This window comes from Mobula hypostoma, chromosome 15 (assembly GCF_963921235.1).
Source record: "Mobula hypostoma chromosome 15, sMobHyp1.1, whole genome shotgun sequence".
Classification (NCBI taxonomy): Eukaryota; Metazoa; Chordata; class Chondrichthyes; order Myliobatiformes; family Myliobatidae; genus Mobula; species Mobula hypostoma.
Window position 1 is genome coordinate 66,920,770 of NC_086111.1, and position 19,980 is coordinate 66,940,749.

Here is a 19,980-nt window from a genome sequence, read left to right on the forward strand (position 1 = left end):
TTGGTCTCCTCCTCTTACCTGAGGTAACACATTCCAGGCATCTGCTATTCTGCAAAAACTTGCCCTGCCCATCTCCTTTGAACTTGCCCCCCCACCCCCACCTTAAATGCATGCCTCTGGTATTAAGACATTTTAATCCCATGAAAAAGCCATAAGTAATCATGGAAATAGTCATAAAGAAACAGAAATGTAATTTGGAAATATGGGTACAGATAACAGTACTTTATGTTGAGGCTTAGAAACTGGAAAGTATATTTGATCCTTATCAGGTGACCATATTTGAACAGAAACTACAGGAATCACTGCCTTAGTTTTTAAATACTTTAATATTTGATAATTCAGGTCAGGATAGGAGAATGTTGTCAGCTGTTTCTTACAACAGTGTTTACAGTACAGAGCAATACACAAGCCATTTAAGACAAGCAATTCTACATCAGAGAGCAACAGTGGACACACAGCAAGCATGTATTCCGACAGAACTTTTAGATATGAATCTGTGAATAGGTTATGAACACCATCATGTTATAGCACAAGAATCTTTAAAATGAATTAAACAAAAACCTCATTGACAGGGTGCCGTGATCACACCATTCTGACCATAAATAGACTTGTCCTTTTCTTTCCTCTGCTGTTGATAGTTAAGGGTCCCAGAAAATCTATAGCTACGTACACATTGTTTGGATAATGCAGAGCCATGCTGCAGAAATCCCAACCTGACTTGGCCACATTCTGGGAAATGCTGAGGTGGAAGGTTGGTGATGGTGGTTCTCTTATTACCCAATGGTCTCTGTCGGAAACTGTGCTTGTTTGGACAATGAACATGGTCTGAAAAGGGGTCAAGAACACCTGCCAGCACACTCAGTGCCTAAAACCGCAAGGCAGGTTCAATGTTGTCATTTAAAGTTAAATTGGATAGATATATGGACAGGAAAGGAATGGAGGGTTATAGGCTGCGTGCAGGTCGGTGGGACTAGGTGAGAGTAAGAGTTCAGCACGGACTAGAAGGCCCGAGATGGCCTGTTTCCGTGCTATAATTGTTATATGATTATATGGAAGGTTGCTTGTACCAGCGAAGGTCCAACAGTCTATAATGTTCACAACAAGGAGTTTTCTGCCAGTTCTCAATAAGCAGGTTCATCATTTCATAGCCATAACTGTTCTTTGGGATTGCATTCAGATATTGCCCTTCTAAAACTCTGGCTGTCCCACAAATATTCCAGAATAAATATATTAATTACTAAGGCATGAATCATATAGGCAAACAAGACAAAGTTTGAGAAACAGCATAATCCCACAAACAGTAAACTTACGAGTAACCAATTGATCCGTTTTTATTGTAAATACAAGAGATTCTGCAGATGGTGGAAAGTCAGTGCAAAACACACAAAGTGCTGGAGGAACTTTGCAACTCAGGCAACATCTCTGGTGGGAATAAACAGTTAACATGCTGTCCAAGTTGCATGCCATCTTGGACAATGTCTCCTATCCACTACATAATGTACTGGTTGGGCACAGGAGTACATTCAGCCAGAGACTCATTCCACTGAGATGCAACACAGAGCGTCATAGGAAGTAATTCCTGCCTGTGGCCATCAAACTTTACAACTCCTCCCTTGGAGGGTCAGACACCCTGAGCCAATAGGCTGGTCCTGGACTTATTTCCTGGCATAATTTACATATTACTACTTAATTATTTATGGTTTTATATTGCTATTTTTATTCTTGGTTGGTGCAACTGTAACGAAAACCAATTTCCCTCAGGATCAATAAAGTATGACTATGACTTCAGGCCGAGACCCTTCATTAGAATTTCAGAGAAGGGCCTTGGCCCAAAATGTCTACTGTTTATTCCCCTACAAAGATGCTGCCTGAACTGCTGAATTCCTCCAGAATTCTGTGCATGTTTATCAGTTTTTAAAATTGTATTGGTACAGAACATCAGGAACCCCAGTACTGGACTCTTGACTACACAACAGGGCTTTGACAATGTTCTCTGTTCACTCCATTACACTATGATATGCGGCTGTCGTTAAAGAAGTCTCATTCTCTGTCAACTTGGTTTAAATAGTAGTTATGCTACTGACAATGACCTATTGGGTATTGATGGAAATTTGTAGTGATACTGTATTAAACTCTTAGTAAGATCTAAGAATGGTGCCACCACACAAAAACGCAAGATGGATAGTAACATCTGGCCTCTACAGTGAAGGTACTGACTCTCCACTGGTGCTCATCTTGTTTGATTGGATGAGGTAAAGATGAAGTGAAAGCCTTTGCCAGCAAAGCTTGCTGGCAAAGTAGGGCAACTTGGATACACTGGAGAGCTGAGTGTCCAGTACAATGACTTGCACTGTGACATTTTTGACCAACTCCTATGTTCAGTGGAGGAAATGAGAAACCAAATACCAGTGCCATTTCTCACTCTGACAGGATCTCCACACATATTCTTATCAACCAGTACCCCTACTAGATTCTACAACCCACCTATACACAAAGGGAAATTTTTAGTGAACAATTAACATACTAGACTGCAAGTTTTCATGATGGGGAGGAAACTGGGATGGAAACCCACACACTCAGGGAGAAACAAAGGTCAGGACTGAACCTGGGAATTCACGGCTCTACTCACCACACCACCATGCTGCCTAGTACTCAAGAAGTGAGCTTCGCATTTAACCTTTGCTGCTTGTATGTTTAGCATCCACTTCTAATAAAATTCTGAGATCCCTTTCAAGTTGGTCTTTAACCACTTCATTTTGTAGAGTAACTGAAAGATCCCCCTTTGTGAAACACCTTCTAATATCTAGTTAATGTATCTTGTCCAAGTCACTGCCTTATTAGTAAGTCATTCCTACTTTGGTATCAGATGCAAAACAGACCACTGTGCATTCAATTTCTCAGTCCAAGTTACTGACACAAAAGACATACTCCAAAACTCACTCTGACCCAATCCCTCAAAGTACTCCTCATTGGTTCTTCTCAGTCCATCTTCAAGGAGGTCCCCAGATTGTATGGACAATATTATTGTTTACTGTGTTACCAATCAAGAATAAATCAAATTAATCCTTGAAATTTAGGGAGCTTAGAGAACCCAGCAAATAAACGAACAAGATGTAAAGGTAATTCATAAAGTTGTCATTCTGTCACGGGAATATCTTGCCTTGCATGTGTACACAGCTTTCTAGAGGATAGAACAAAGCAGAACTAGTTAATACTGACTGGAGTTCCTCCAGTTAGTTAACTAGTGTGTGGGAATAAATAAGTTATTATGCTGACTGCCATTTCCAGTTTTACTCTATAGGAGATGTAGGGTAATGTGCATGGAAATACGAGTGTATTCACCACAGGTAGAATGCAAGCTCTCAGCTACAGGATAGAAACTCTCTATAAAGCATGAGATACTAAGGAGCTATACCCATACACATTGAGTCAAATCCAGTTATGTCACATCATAAACAAGTTATTTTAAACCTTTTTAATTAAAACAGTCCACTTGCTCTTTCACATGAGAAAATGTTTCTGCCATTACATTTTAAAAAATTAGGCGATTTATAAACTTCTTTGGGATCTAGTTTCTGGAACCCACAACAACTCTCAGGACTCTGGACTTCCCTTCCTGCCTCTGTTTCACTCTACGTTTCCAGTTTTCAACCAGTGTTTCAGCCAATTTGGTATTAAGAACAGTGAAAGAAAACTAAAAGAATTAAGTGGCTTTTTGCCTTTTCTTCAAACAGGACGTCATCTAGGGGCTTATGCAAACTATTGATGACAGGCCAATATAAATATTTTTCAATCCGTGGGAAAAAAAATCAAGGATTAGCATCCATTGTTGCACCACTCAGTCCTGGTCTGCTCTGTTGCAGTAACTGGTGTAACATTATAATGACACTTTGAGAATGAAAAACCTTGGTTTTCTGGTCCTTCATTCAGAGGTCTCTGCTCAGGTCACTGCAACTTGTTTCTCTCTGACTCACCTGAGCTCAGAGAAAGGCGGTGAGGATGGTTGGGGGGGGGCAGGGGCTTTAAAGACGGAAAGAGTGGTCCCCTTTCAGTAAAAGGACAAGTGCTAGCTTCTACCAAAGACATACTCCAAAACTCACTCTGACCTAATCCCTCTACTGAAGAAAAAACAACCCCAATGTTTCACAACGTGCTCAATAAAAATCTTCCCTTGTTAATATCACTCTGCATCCTTTAATTAGCCCTGATGGAAACGGATTGGTATAAATCTCCAAAGTTTGAGATTCCATAAATGTTTTTCAATAATAAAAATGATAGAACGATACAGCATGCAAGTGAGTTTATGCTGACCCATTTAAATGAACTCTACATTAATTACAGAGCATGGAAACGAGCCCTTCAAGCCCAACATGTCCATGACAGTCAAGGTGCTCATCAAACTGGTCCCATTTAACCTTGACAGGATGGATGTGAAGATTCACAAGAATGATCCTGGGAATGAAAGGCTCAATGAATGAGGAGCATGAGGTCTCTGAGCCTGTACTTAATGGAAGTTCAAAAGAATGGGGGGAGGGGGGCGGGGGAGGGAGGAAATCCCATTAAAATTTACTAAAAGCAGGAAGGTCTGCATAGAAAGGATGTTTCCATTATTGAGAGAGCCTAGGATCCAATGGCACAGACTCAAAATAACAGACATCTCTTTAGAGCTGAGATGAGGAGGAATTTCTTCAGCCATAGGATGGTGAATCTGTCGGAGTCACTGGATATGTTTAAAGAGGAGGTTGACAGGTTCTTGATTCGTGGAGGTCAAGTCATCGGGAGTATCTGAGGAAGATACTAATCATTCTCTCCCCCTCCCCATTGATTAGAAATATTTACAAAACAGCAAAGGCTTAACTGGATTTTATCAGTAGATTTAACCATGCACTTGTAGTGTTGTGTAAAAGGATGCTTAGCCTGTCGATCTACTATGCATGGAGGCAGGGCCAGAGAAGGGAAATTTCACAGCAATGGTATTCAGCACTTAGCGGAAGATGTGGAATTTACTCACGTACAAATATCAGGCATTTAGTGAAAGGGAGCCCTAAGCTTCAGATAGCTGGGCCTCAAGTCTGATTTCACCATAACAGCAATACTAATGTATGATACGCATGAGTAATCTCAACAGGGTGCCACTGACCAGACTGAACGTAGAATCTTGATTCATCTTCCCCGCCCCTTCCCCCAACCTGAAGAAAAGCAGAAGATTTGAAAACCAGATCGAAGAGCCAGGAGTTTCTTTGGACAACTGCACGTATTTCAGTAAATAACAATCTAACCCACTAACAATTTTGTCAGTAATTCTCATGTGAAAGTGCTGCTGAAGGGAGTGCAGTGTGGAGTACGTATACTACGCATCATCTCCAAACACGTCGTTCTGTTTGCGCTTCATGTTCTCAAAGTCGAAGTCACTGCCCGTCATCCGTTTGTAAATGCTCTTTATGTCATCACAGGTCGTCTCAAAGTGGGTGGTTGCATCATAAGAATTAGAGATGAAAATCTGTAAGCAAAGAACAAACTCTTAAACAGTCATGGAGACATATGCGATCTAGATGAGTACATGGAGAGGTTTAGAGGGCTATGGGCCAACCATGGGCAGATGGGACATACTTGCTGGGCAACACAGTTGGCATGGAAGAGTTGGGCCAAAGGGCCAGTTTTCATCCTGTAAAAATACAATCAGAGGCTACTTTATTAGGTAAAGGAGAGACCCAACAAAGTGGCCACTGAGTGCTTGCTCATGATCTTCTGCTGCTATAGCCCATCCACTTCAAGTTTCAACATGTTGTGCATTTAGAAATAATCTCCTGCACACTGCATGATTATTTTTACTGTCACCTTCCTGTCAATTTGAACCAATCTGGCCTATCTCCTCTGACCTCTCTTATTAACAAAGCGCTCTTGCCCACAAAACAGGCCACTGACTGGATGTTTTCTGTGTATCGCTCCATTCTCTGTTAACTGTAAAGACCATTGTGCGTGAAAACCCCAGGAGCTCAGCAGTTTCTGAGATACTCAAACCACCTTTTATGGCACAGTCATTCTACTGTCAAAGTGACTTAAATCATCTTTCTTCCCCATTCTGCTGTTTCATCCGAACAAATGAACCTCTTGACCATGTCTGCATGATTTTATGTATTGGGCTACCCCCACATGATTGGCTGATTAGATATTTGCATCAACAAGTAGGTGTACTTAGTAAACTGGCTGAGTGTGCAAGTTTTCATCACCATATTTTTCTTTCAGAAAAAGCAATTGCTGCAAACTTTGCGCCTCATTTACCAGTGATTTTTCATTGTAACAAACTTGAGTATCACCTCAACCCTTCCTCATCTTCTCTGCTGTGGGGCCTTACAAGCTGCAGAATGATAGGTTAACTAACAAAATTGGAAATGTAAGCAACATACATCAAAGTTGCTGGTGAACGCAGCAGGCCAAGCAGCATCTATAGGAAGAGGCGCAGTCGACGTTTCAGGCCGAGACCCTTCGCCAGGACTAATGTTTTGAGATTAGTAAATCCTTGCTAGCAAACCTGTCCATCTCAAGTAACTAAGTTTGTTCCTTGCAGGACTGAGATTCTGTTACATTTTGTATCCTATTGCAACGCAATTTCTTTTCCAGGTTGGACATCTCCTTATGACACAAGAGATGGTTCGGCCCATAAGAGTCTAGACCAGTTCATAATGCAGTTTCAATCCCCAACTAATCTATCCCCATTATTCACCTCACCTGGCTGGTGGCGTAGTGGCATCTGCGCTGGACTGTGGGGCGTGCGGTCCCCAGTTCAAATCCTGCCGGCTCCCCTACATGCTTTTCATCCGTGCTGGTGATCTTTTTGAAAAAAACTCACCCGACAGAAGGCAATGGCAAACCACTGCTGTAACTTGCCTCGTACGCGAGTTCCCACTAACCGGAGAAACCTTTCCTTTACTCACCCCACATTACTAATTTTTCCCCAGCTGCTACCATTCAACTATACGAGGGGCAATTTACAGCTGCAAATTAGCCATCAGTCCATAGGTCTTTGGGGCGTGGGAGGAAAGTAGATATACACGAGGTCACAGGGAGAACATGCAAGCCCTACACAGACCGCATTGGCGGTCAGGACTGAACCTGGGTTGCTGGAACTGTAAAAGGACTGAGGTGCAGCACAGTAGTATAATGGTTAGCATAATTCTATTAGAGTGCCAGCAACCTGGATTCAATTCCTCCACAGTCTGTAAGGAGTTGGTACGTTCTCCCTATGATTGCACAGGTTTCCTCTGGGTGCTCCTGTTCCCTCTCAGACTCCACAGACATACAAGTTACTAGGTTAATTGGTCACATGGGTGTAACTGGACAGCATAGGCTCATTGGGACGGAAAGGCCCATTGCTGTATCTCTCAAATAAAATAAACTCAGTTTTATTGACGGTGTTTGAACACATGGCTCATTGATATTAAACCCCCCGACACTTCTTCCACGTTCTAACCTAGAATACTGAAGCAAAGTCCAAGGCAGAATATATAGTCCACAACTTTACAAATCACGTCAGGAGCAAGTTACCAACTTATACAATTGTTCACACATGGTTAACCCAGCAAATCTTCAAGCAAATAATACAGATTTCAAGACAGTCAGTCATTCAAACCTGCATGTCTCAGGTCATCAATTTTTATTCCTGGCTGGGCTGCATCTCCAAACCTTTCAGTGGAGGGGGACCTGGAATGGGGAGATGCTGAGGTGGTTTCAGCCAGTGCCTGCGACAGTTACCAAGACTCTGCATGCTTGAACTTCACTCACCTCAACACTGAACTGAATCCACAACCTAATGGACTCACTTTAAAGGACTCTACAACTCATGTTCTCAGCATTATTAATTATTACTTATTTTCTATTTGCACCATTTCACATTGGTTGTTTGTCAGTCTGTGTAGTTTTTCCATTGACCCAACCGTATTTCTTTGTGCTACTTTGATTGTCCGCAATTAAATGAATTTCAGGGTAGTATACGGTGACATACACATACTCTGATAATGAAATTACTTTGAACGGGTGGTTTCACTTTTGTATTTCTTTACAGTAAAGAATCTTATCCACTGATAAACACTAGCAGCTTCAGTGATCTGAACTTGGGCTTTCTAATGCTATTTGGAAAACCATGTAAAATTGAGCTCCTGGCCACATTTCAGAAGCTTTATTTTGACAGGAGTTTCGGCACACTTTAGGGTTGTTGAATTAGTTAGCAACACCCATTTTCATTCATTGCAATCATCATCTCCCTACCTGACTTTCTTTTCCATCATCTGTTGGCTGGTACAAGTCACTGATCGAAACAAACCTGGAAAAATAAATGCAAATTAGAGGTTTTTGATGTCTAAGTAACAAAATATACAGCAATCCAAAATCTCGAACAGAGATTCAGGCAGCATTATCAAATCAAAATATGAGACCAATCCTCACCTCCTCCCATATACTTCCCTCCAATCACCTTAAAGCAGGGGCTCCCAACCTGGGGCCCTCAGCTCCCTTACTTAGCGTAATTGGTCCATGGCATAAAAAAATCTCTGGCTATGTACTCCATCTATGTTTCGTATCATTAAGTCATCTCTCATCCTCCTTTGCTCCGAACAGAAAAGCCATAGCTCACTCAACCTATCTTCATAGACGACCCAACCATTCAAAGAGTAAGGTTTTTAGTTCAATGTCGGAGAAAAGAGGTGCAGGTCGTGAAATTTAAGAGCGAGCATCAGGCTTTGGCAGCTGAGGTGTCAGTGAGAATTGAAGAAGTTCTAAAACATTTTAGAAGCAGATTTGTAAAAGGTAGCAGAGAGGGTGATGAGAACATGGATGATAATTTTAAAATAGGGACCTTTAACTAGGGGTCAATATGGGTGATAAGAAAAAACATGGCCAGTTTTATATAACACAAAGATTTTGAAAGTTACAGGAATGAAGACCATATAGGAAAGTATTGGACAAGTCAAGCACAGGTGTTACATGTGCAGGCTTCCGTCAGTGACTGAACTGAAGCAGTACTAGAGACAATGGATCTGGAAAGAAAGACAGTTGTTTTAAGAGTAATATAACACAGAAGCAGGCCCTTCTGCCTGCGCTGGCCATCAAGCACATATTTACATTAACCCCTCTATTCACTCTGATCAGCTCTCCCCAGAGTCTACTACTCACCTATGGTCCTAGGCACAACTTACAGTAGCCAATTAATCTATACGTTTGAGATATGAGTGGAAACTACATTACCCCTAGTTATTAGCCCTCAATCATCACACTCCTGAACCAGAGCAGATAACTTCACACAACCTCACTCACCTTAACACTGAACTGTTCCCACAACACATGGATTCACTTTAAAGGACTCTTCATCTCAAGTTCTCAATATTTATTGTTTATTTATGATAATTATGCTGTTTGTTTTTGTATTTGCAGTTTGTTGCCTTTTGCACATAATTGTTTGTCAGTATTGTTGTGGGTTGCTTTTTTTATTCTGTTTCTTTGTATTTACTGTGAATGCTGGCAAAAAACGAATTTCAGGATTGTATATGGAAACATACATGTACTTTGAACTTCGAAACTGATAGTACTTGGAAGAAATCCATGCTGTCACAGGGAGAATAGACGAAGATTACATGGCCAAGGATTAAACCCAGCTCTTCTGAACTCAAGACAGTAGCTCTACTAGTTGTGTCCCTGCGATGATACACAACCAAAGGTCACAAATAGCATTTTACTCTCAAGACCGCTCATATAAAGTGGGGTTGGGGTGAAGAGATGAGTTTCCAGAGAACAGAGTTTGAAGAGAGATCAAAGACAAAAGGACTTGAGGATGTATACAGAAGAGTAGGAACATAACTGATTCAGTCACAAGTGAAAGGGTCCCTCTACTGGCTTATTCACTTTTAATGCTGGTTATTCCACAGCAGCTAAGTGAGATGCTGAGGAAGGCAGTTTGGTTTCCCTTCCTTCAAGGATCTCAAAAATAAATAGAAGCAGGCATACACTATATACAGTATAGTGCAAAAGCCTTAAGACATACATACATATACATATACACATACGTACACATACATACATATACACACACGTACACATACACATATATATACACACACACATATATACACATACACACACACACACACATATATATACACACACACACATATATACACACACACACACATATATACACACACACACACACATATATACACACACACACACACACACATATACACACACACACACACACATATATACACACACACACACACATATATATACACACACACACACACATACACACACACACACACACATACACACACACACACACATATATACACACACACACACATACACACACATATATATATATATATCAAGGATGTGATAACAGCACATTTGGAAAGCGGTGAAATGATCGGACAAAGTCAGCATGGATTTGTGAAAGGAAAATCATGTCTGACGAATCTCATAGAATTTTTTGAGGATGTAACTAGTAGAGTGGATAGGGGAGAACCAGTGGATGTGGTATATTTGGATTTTCAAAAGGCTTTTGACAAGGTCCCACATAGGAGATTAGTGTGCAAACTTAAAGCACACGGTATTGGGGGTAAGGTATTGGTGTGGGTGGAGAATTGGTTAGCAGACAGGAAGCAAAGAGTGGGAATAAACGGGACCTTTTCAGAATGGCAGGCGGTGACTAGTGGGGTACCGCAAGGCTCAGTGCTGGGACCCCAGTTGTTTACAATATATATTAATGACTTGGATGAGGGAATTAAATGCAGCATCTCCAAGTTTGCGGATGACACGAAGCTGGGTGGCAGTGTTAGCAGTGAGGAGGATGCTAAGAGGATGCAGGGTGACTTGGATAGGTTGGGTGAGTGGGCAAACTCATGGCAGATGCAATTTAATGTGGATAAATGTGAAGTTATCCACTTTGGTGGCAAAAATAGGAAAACAGATTATTATCTGAATGGTGGCCGATTAGGAAAAGGGGAGGTGCAACGAGACCTGGGTGTCATTATACACCAGTCATTGAAAGTGGGCATGCAGGTACAGCAGGCGGTGAAAAAGGCGAACGGTATGCTGGCATTTATAGCGAGAGGATTCGAGTACAGGAGCAGGGAGGTACTACTGCAGTTGTACAAGGCCTTGGTGAGACCACACCTGGAGTATTGTGTGCAGTTTTGGTCCCCTAATCTGAGGAAAGACATCTTTGCCATAGAGGGAGTACAAAGAAGGTTCACCAGATTGATTCCTGGGATGGCAGGTCTTTCATATGAAGAAAGACTGGATGAACTGGGCTTGTACTCGTTGGAATTTAGAAGATTGAGGGGGGATCTGATTGAAACATATAAGATCCTAAAGGGATTGGACAGGCTAGATGCAGGAAGATTGTTCCCGATGTTGGGGAGGTCTAGAACGAGGGGTCACAGTTTGAGGATAGAGGGGAAGCCTTTTAGGACCGAGGTTAGGAAAAACTTCTTCACACAGAGAGTGGTGAATCTGTGGAATTCTCTGCCACAGCAAACTGTTGAGGCCAGTTCATTAGCTATGTTTAAAAGGAAGTTAGATATGGCCCTTGTGGCTACAGGGGTCAGGGGGTATGGAGGGAAGGCTGGGTTCTGAGTTGGATGATCAGCCATGATCATAATAAATGGCGGTGCAGGCTCGAAGGGCCGAATGGCCTACTCCTGCACCTATTTTCTATGTTTCTATGTTTCTATATATATAGCAGGATGCCCAAGACTTTTGCACAGTACTGTATTTGTCAATGTGGAGTGCTGCAGGAAGCATGTGAGACAGGTGACAGAGAAGGAATGCTGGGGCAGGGGATGTGCTGCAGCCAGCCCTGAGATACCAGGCAAGCTCATTTGATTCCAAACAATTGGTTTATTGATCATTACAGAATGTCTCTCTGGTACTTCCCATTCCCTCCCCTCTTCCTTCCCCTTTTCCCAACCATGACCATCATTCCTCTCTCCCTGCCCCGATCTCACTCTCAGTCCGCAATAGAGAATCAGGTTGATCCCTCATGTCATGAAATTTGTTTTTTTTTTAATATATATGGCAGTACAGTGCAAAACAAAATTACAATACTGTACAAAAGTCTTACGCATCCTAACTATACACATGTGCCTAAGACCTTTGTACAGTGCTGTATAGCACAGAGTTACTTTATCACTCAATAAAATTCAGCAACTCAAATTCATTTTCATGCTAAATCTCCAAATTCTCAAATTTCTTAATTATCCAGAAAATATATCCATCTCGCTTATCTCATGAGTGAATTCCAGAGGTGCACATTCCTAAGTGAAACAATGAATTTCTCATCCCATTTCTAAATGGTTGACCTTCCTTCCCCCCACCCCAAGAGTGCCCCTGTTAAGGGTACGCCAGTTAGAGGAAATACCCAGAATATTGTAGCTGTTAATAAAATCATTTATCACTTATCTAAACTCCAGGATTAGTTTCTTTTTCCTGGACAATCTTCTCACTACCAGAATCAATCTGCATGCTGAACCAGAGTTACTAATGGGGTTCATTTTTACACAAGCCCATAAGCCACAAAATAGACAAAAATCACTTGATATGCCCAGCACACCTCTCCAGATGTTGTAATGAATAGCATCAAAAGACACAAGACAATATCATGAACAATACCTGAAAGTGGAGAGAGGGGAAACTAGTTGTGCTGATCATTGGAATGAACATATGCAGGTACACCCCAGCTTGTTCTTAAGTATGCGCACCCGTAAATTGGGCATTCATAATCTGAAGACAACCTGTAATGAACCTAGTCTGCAAAGCAAATATATCCTACTTCACGTCGTGGATGTAGCACCTGAGATTAAAATCTAACATGCCTCAAAGATTCCCTTACTTTGTTTCTCCAATAATAGCCAGACCTTTGCTACGAAAGACAATGTACTTGTCACATCTGTAATTGCTGTACACGTACATTTCACACGTCAGTACAACACACATCAATTGTCTATTTCATGTCCATTGCCAGGGTCAAACTTCAGAAGTCACTTTCACTTATGGGCCATTCAATTTAAGATAGCTATTTGTAATTTCAATGATTATTGAAGGAACTGCTTAACCCAAAGAACGTGGAGCCCACAAATACAATTGTGAGGTCTACACATAAAGGAAAGCCAGGCAAGTACAAAGAGAAAATTACATAGAGGGGTTTGGAAGAAAGTTTAGAGGAAGATGTGTGTAAGAGACCCCTGTGCATTAATCCAAGCATTGTTACAATCTCAGATAGAGAAATGCCTTACGATTTGTCAATGGGTTCCAAAAGCTCTAATGCCGGCTGAACCTCCTTCTCAGGATTGTTAGTCTCCACTGTGGTGCTAACGATGGCGATGTACTTTCCTTCAGCTGCCACGTTGTGTGTGTATGATACGAGGCAAACATAGATATCTGAAGAAATAATTAATTTGTTAATACTTTCCATAGAACACAAGGTGATTCAGCAAAATTATACAACAATTCATATACTTCTCCCTTATCCTGACATTAAAAAACCTATTCATCACCAGAATGAAGAAAACAGCTGAAAATATTACTGCTGACTTCACCCACCCATAGCAGTGACCTATTCATCAAATAATGATCAGGAAGTAGCAACAAGTCCATTACCACCAGGACAACACGTCAGCTCTGAAGCTTCTTTCCTGTAGCTATCCAGCTTCTCAATAAAACTCACTCAGGTATAATAGCTAAACTGTCCCTGCACAATAGTCTTTTGGTCTGGAGAGCAAGGAACAATTTAAGTGCCAAACCAGAATGGAAAAAGTCAGGGTGTCAGGGCCGGAGACAAGGGATGGGTCGATTCAGCTTGCTGCTCCACGAAGTTTATTCATCTCTGCACTGAACTAAGGCCGTAGCCTGGAATTAATGGGCGACCTAACTGGCTGCAGTGATGACTGGCTTCATGGCTGTGGGCATACCTTCTTGAACTTCAGCTATTTGCTTGCTTTTGTACGATTTGTTTTTTTTTAATACACATTGGGTGTTTTGTGGACCTTTTTTAAAAAAAGGGTTTCTATTGGATTTCTCTTTTGTGGTCGCCTGCAAGGAGACAAATTTCAAGGCTGTATATTTTACACATACTTTGATAATAAATGTACTTAAAACTTTCCTGCTCTCCTTGCTCTGTTGATATTGAATCTGTTCATCTGTTCACATTTAAGTTTGATTATTGACATTTGCACATGTGACCTTTCTGCTAATTGCTGATTGCTCATGACCGTTTGCACTATTGTCCTATAAATTGCTGGTTGCTATTGTGTTATCTGTTATGGTATTGTCCTGTGTTTTACACTTGGCACTGAACCACAATCAATTCTGGTATGTTTGACATTCTGATTTTTCCTTTCAGGATGTCATACATTTCTGTTGAAGTACCATTAGACAGACACCAGCAGTCCTGTGACTACCCAAAGCCACTGATCCTTAAGTTTAAACTTGGACACGTATCAAACAGGATGTTCAACTGTGCAGAGCGAGATGATTTCTATTTTTATTTGGAGATACAGCACAGTAGCAGGCCTTGTGAGCAAGGCCATGTGAGCAATTAACCTAAAAACCTCTATGTCTTTGGAATGTGGGAGGAAACCAGAGCATCTGGAAGAAACCCATGCAGTGATGGGGAGAACGTACAAGCTCCTTATAGGCAGCTGAGGGAATTGAACCACAGTTGCTGATGCTGTAATAGCATTATGCTAAACCACTACACCACTGTGCCAAATTCTGAGACACATGCAAATTGTAATGACTGGTGATCGCTTAGGTGTCAAAGTTTCTGCTGTATTTTGCTTTCATTAACTCATACAATGATGGCCGGTGGTGAATTGACAAATTGCCAGATGTTTGTTGCTTTGTCAGAGTCTGATGATGAAACTTTAGCTTTTCATAGTACGCCATTTTCCCGTGTGACACCAGTACAACTTGTTTGTATTTTCAACTGTGCAGATATTAATGTAATTGCCAGAAAAATACTACCCAGCCTACACATTTCCCTTTCCTTCATACTAAAATACATACTTACCAAATACTGAAAGGCCTAGAAAGAGTGGACATGGAAAGGATGTTTTCAACAGTGGGATTGCCTAGAACCAGAAGGCAAGGCCTCAGAATAGGATGTCCCTTTAGATCAGAGATGAGGAGGAATTTCTTAAGCCAGGTGGTAAATCTAAAGCCACAGACAGCTGTGGAGGACAAGTCATTGGGTATATTAACGCAGAAGTTGACAGTGTCTTGATAAGGTGTCAAAAGCCACAGGGAGAAGGGAGAAGAATGGGGTTGGGCGGGGGGAAGATAAATTAGCCATGATGGAATACTGCAGCAAATCTGATGGGCCAAATGGTATAATTTTGCATCTATGTCTTATGATCTTAGATGCAATATGTTCTATTAAATGTTACCTGACTTCCTGTTGACCTGCATCTGTGGGATGATAATCTGACAGGAATGACAATCATTAGTGTTTTTGATTGGATGGCTAAGGATGCAAATGACCCTGATAACCTTTCCGACCTTCTTCACCAGTTTGGGTGCGTAGCTGGGATCACAAATCAGCTGCTTGCAACGGGCTACCTGAAAATGCAAAAACAAAGAAAGAGGCCTTAAATAATAATTTCCAACTTAGTAACTCTGCTAGCTAACTCCTTGAGCCAGCTGCACCAGAACTGGATAAAAATCTTTCCATCGAAAAATCTTTTATTGTCAAAAGTCTATGAGATAAAGCATGAAAAAAAATGTTATTACAACTGTTGTGCTGAACTCACACAACTTAGAAATGGTGAATGGAATACTTGGCTTTATTTAAACTTTTAACTGAGAAAACAAAGTCCAAGAATTCACACATTCCGCAGTGTACAACACACCTGCAACCACCATCATGTTTCAGTCAAGTCTTCCCTTTGTTCTTCAAGTCCTAGACTTGTTGGAGCATTGACCAGTACAGCACAGGAACAGGCCTTTTGGACCATAAAGTTGTGCCAGACCAAATAAATTAGTAACCAAATGGCCATCTAAGCTATCCCTTATGCCTACACAAATTCCATAACCTTCTACTTACCTCACATTTATGTGTTTATCTAAATGTCTCTTATGTTTCTGCCTCTACCACCACCCCAGGCAGTGCATTCCAGGTACCCACTATTCCCTCCAAATTAAAAAAAAACTAGCTGCCCCTCACATCTCCTTTGAAATTACTCTTCTCACCTTAGGTGCATGTCCTCTGGTATTAGACGTTTCAACCCTGGGAAAAATACACAGTCCGCCTGTTCTATCTATGTCTCACATAATCTTATACACCCCCGACAGATCTCCGCTCAGCCCCCACCTCTCCAGAGGAAACAACCCAAATTTGTCCAACCTGTCATTACAGCAAATGCCCTCTAATCTAGGCAGCATCCTGATAAACCTTTTCTGCACCTCTCCAAAGCCTCAACATCCTTCCTATAATGGGGTGAACAGAACTGTATGTAATACTCCAGATGCGGCCGAACTAGAGTTTCATTAAGCTGTAACATAACTTCCTGACTTTTGAACTCAGTGCCTTGGCTAATAAAAGCAAGCATTCCATAAGCCCTCTTAATCATCCTATGAACTTGGACCCCAACGTCTCTCTGCTCATCATCACTATTAAGGGTCTTGCCCTTCAGTGTACTGTCTCTTCAAATTTTAATCTACCAAGGTGCAATACTTCACATTTGGTCAGATTAAACTCCATCTGCCATTTCTCCACCCAAATCTGCAATTGATCCACATCCCGCTGTATTCTTTGCCAGTCTTCAACACCATCCACAACACCACTAATCTTCATATCATCTACTAATTTACTAATCCACCCATTTACATTTTCATCTAGGTCATTTATAGACATTACAAACAGCAGAACACAGCGCAGATCTTTGAGGAACGCCATTAATCACAAACCTTTGACTAGAACAAGTTTCTTCAACCACTACCCTCTGTCTTCTATAGGCAAGCCAGTTCAAAATCCAAACAGCCAATTCACCATGTATCCCATGTATCTTAATCTTCTGGATGAGCCTTACTAAAATCTGTGTAGACAACCTCCACATCTAATTTCATCAGTCAACCTTGTCAAAAAACAGTCTATCAAGTTAGTAAGACATGACTCACCACCCACAAAGCCAAGCTGCCTCTTCCTAATTAGGCCATTGTTTTCCAAATGCTCATAAATCCTATCGCTGAGAAATCTCTGCAGTAACTTCCCTACCACTAATGCAAAATTCGCTGGTCTAGCTTCTAGGATTATCCCTAGTTCCCTTCTTGATGAATGGAATAACATTAGCTACTTGCCAGTCCTCTGTATCCTCGCCTGTTCTTTTTTTTTAATTCAGAGATACAACGTGGAACGTGCCTTTCTGGCCCAATGAGCTACATCATTGAGCAAGCCACCTATTTAACCCTCAACCTAATCACAAGACAATTTACAATGACCAATAACCTTTGTAATGTGGGAGGAAGCTGGAGCACCTGAGGAAGCCCATACATTCACAGATGGAAAATCCTTCTCCTTACAGACATCTGAAGGAACTAAACCGAACACCACCGCCCCCCCCCGCAGGTTTCTGTGTATTACCACAATGTCATGCATTTACAGAGTTCAGCAAAAGAGGTAATAAGACCACAAGACTGTAAGATATAGGAACAGATTTTGGCTACTTGGCCCATTGAGACTGCTCCACCATTTCATTGTGGCTGATCCAATTTTCCTCTCAGTCCCAATCTCCTGCCTTCTCCCCTTATCTCTTCATGCTCTGACCAAACAAGAATCTATCAACCTCTGCCTTAAAATATACATAATGACTTGGCCTCCACAGCTGCTTGTTGCAAAGAATTCCAGTTTCACCAATCTCTGGCTAAAGAAATTCCTCTTTATCCCCATTCTCAATGGTCACCCCTCTATTTTGAGGGTGTGCCCTCGGGTCTTAGGACTCTCTCACCATAAGAAACATCCTCTCCACATCTACTCTATCAAGACTTTCCACCATTCGACAGGTTTCAATGAAATCATCCTCATTCTTCTGAATACAGGCCCAGAGCCATCAAATGCTCTTCATATGACAAGCCATTCAATCCTGGAATTATATTCATGAATCTCCTTGAGCCCTCTCCAGTTTCAGCAAGTCCTTGCAAAGGGGCCCAAAACTGGTCACAATACTCCAAGTGAGGCCTCACCAGTGCCTTATAAACTCTCAACATTACATCTTACTTTTATATTCTAGTCTCTTGAAACGAATGCTAACATTGCATTTGCCTTCCTCACCATAGACTCAATGTGCAAATTAACCTTTAGGGAATCCTGCACAATGACTCCCAAGTCCCTCTGCTCCTCAGTTTTTTGCATTTTCTCTCCATTTAGAAAATAATCAACCCTTTCATTTCTTCTACCGAAGTGCATGACCATACACTTCCTGATACTGTATTCCATCTGCCATTTCTTTGACCATTCTTCTAATCTGTCCAAGTCTTTCTGTAGCCTCTCTACTTCCTCAAAACTCCCTGCCCCTCCACCTATTTTCGTATCATCTGCAAACTTTGCAACAAAGCCATCAATTCTATCATCCAAATCATTGACATATAACGCAAAAAGAATCTGTTCCAACACATACCCCTATGGAACACAACTAGTCACTAGCAGCTAGCCAGAAAAGGCTCCCTTTCTTCTCACTCCTTGCCTCCTGCCAAGCAGCCACTGCTTTATCCATGCTAGAATCTTTCCTGTAATACCATGGGCTCGCAGCTTGTTAAGCAGCCTCATGTGCGGCACCTTATCAAAGGTCTTCGGAAAATCCAAGTGGACAACATCAGCTGATTCTCCTTAGTCTATGCTGCTTATTATTTCTTCAAAGAATTCCAACAGATTTGGCAGGCAAGATTTTCCCTTGAGGAAACCATGTTGACTATGGCCTCACACATAAAAGTTGCTGGTGAACGCAGCAGGCCAGGCAGCATCTCTAGGAAGAGGTGCAGTCGACGTTTCAGGCCGAGACCCTTCGTCAGGACTATAGCCTATTTTACCATGTGCCTCCAAGAACCTTGAGACCTCGTCTTTAATAATCGACTCCAACATCTTCCCAACCACTAAGATCAGACTAACTGGCCTATAGATTCCTTTCTTGTCTCCCTTCCTTCTTGAAGAGTGGAGTGACATTTGCAATCTTCCAGTCTTCCAGAACCATTCCAGAATCTAGTGATTCTTGAAAGATCATTACTAATGCCTCCACATTCTCTTCAGCCATCTCTTTCAGAACTGTGGGATGTACACCATCTGGTCCACGTGACTTACCTTCAAACCTTTCAGTTTTCCAAGAACCTATCTAGTTATCATAACTTCACACACTTACTGACCCCCGAAACTTCCACCATACTGCTAGCACCTTCCACCATGAAAACAGATGCAAAATACTTGTTCATCTGTCACTTCACGTGCCCCCAGTACTCCCTCTCCAGCATCGTTATCCAGCAGCCTGATATCCACTCTTGCCTCTCCTTTACACTTTACGTATCTGAAGAAACTTTTGGTATCACCTTTAATATTATTGGCTGGCTTACTTTTGTATTCCATCTTTAACATTTTAATGACTTTTTTTGTTGGTTTTTAAAAGCTTCCCAATCCTTTAACTTCCCATTAATTTTTGCTCTATTATATACCCTCTCTTTGGCTTATACATTGGCTTTGACTTCTCTTGTTAGCCACAGTTGTGTCATGTTTCCTTCAGAATACTTCTTCCTCTTTGGCATGTATATATACTATGCCTTCCAAATTGCTTCCAGAAATTCCAGCCATTGCTGCTCTGCCGTCATCCCCGCCAGGGTTCTTCTTCAATCAATTCTGGCCAACTCCTCTCTCATGCCTCTGTAATTCCCTTTACTCCACTATATTACTGATTCATCTGACTTTAGCTTCTCCTACTCAAATTTCAA

General features: G+C 41.5%; 1 protein-coding gene across 1 annotated transcript in view; it reads right to left on the reverse strand.

Annotated features, from left to right (window-relative positions):
- Positions 1–316: 316 nt before the first annotated feature.
- LOC134356944 (rab GDP dissociation inhibitor alpha-like) overlaps positions 317–19,980 on the reverse strand; it is a 56,887-nt gene continuing 37,223 nt past the window's right edge. The window contains exons 8-11 of the mRNA XM_063068218.1: positions 15,441–15,612; positions 13,290–13,434; positions 8,266–8,320; positions 317–5,500 (exon numbers count right to left, since the gene is read on the reverse strand). Coding sequence (XP_062924288.1) covers positions 5,351–5,500; positions 8,266–8,320; positions 13,290–13,434; positions 15,441–15,612 — 522 coding nt within the window. The 3' untranslated portion in view covers positions 317–5,350. The remainder of the gene's footprint in view (positions 5,501–8,265; positions 8,321–13,289; positions 13,435–15,440; positions 15,613–19,980) is intronic.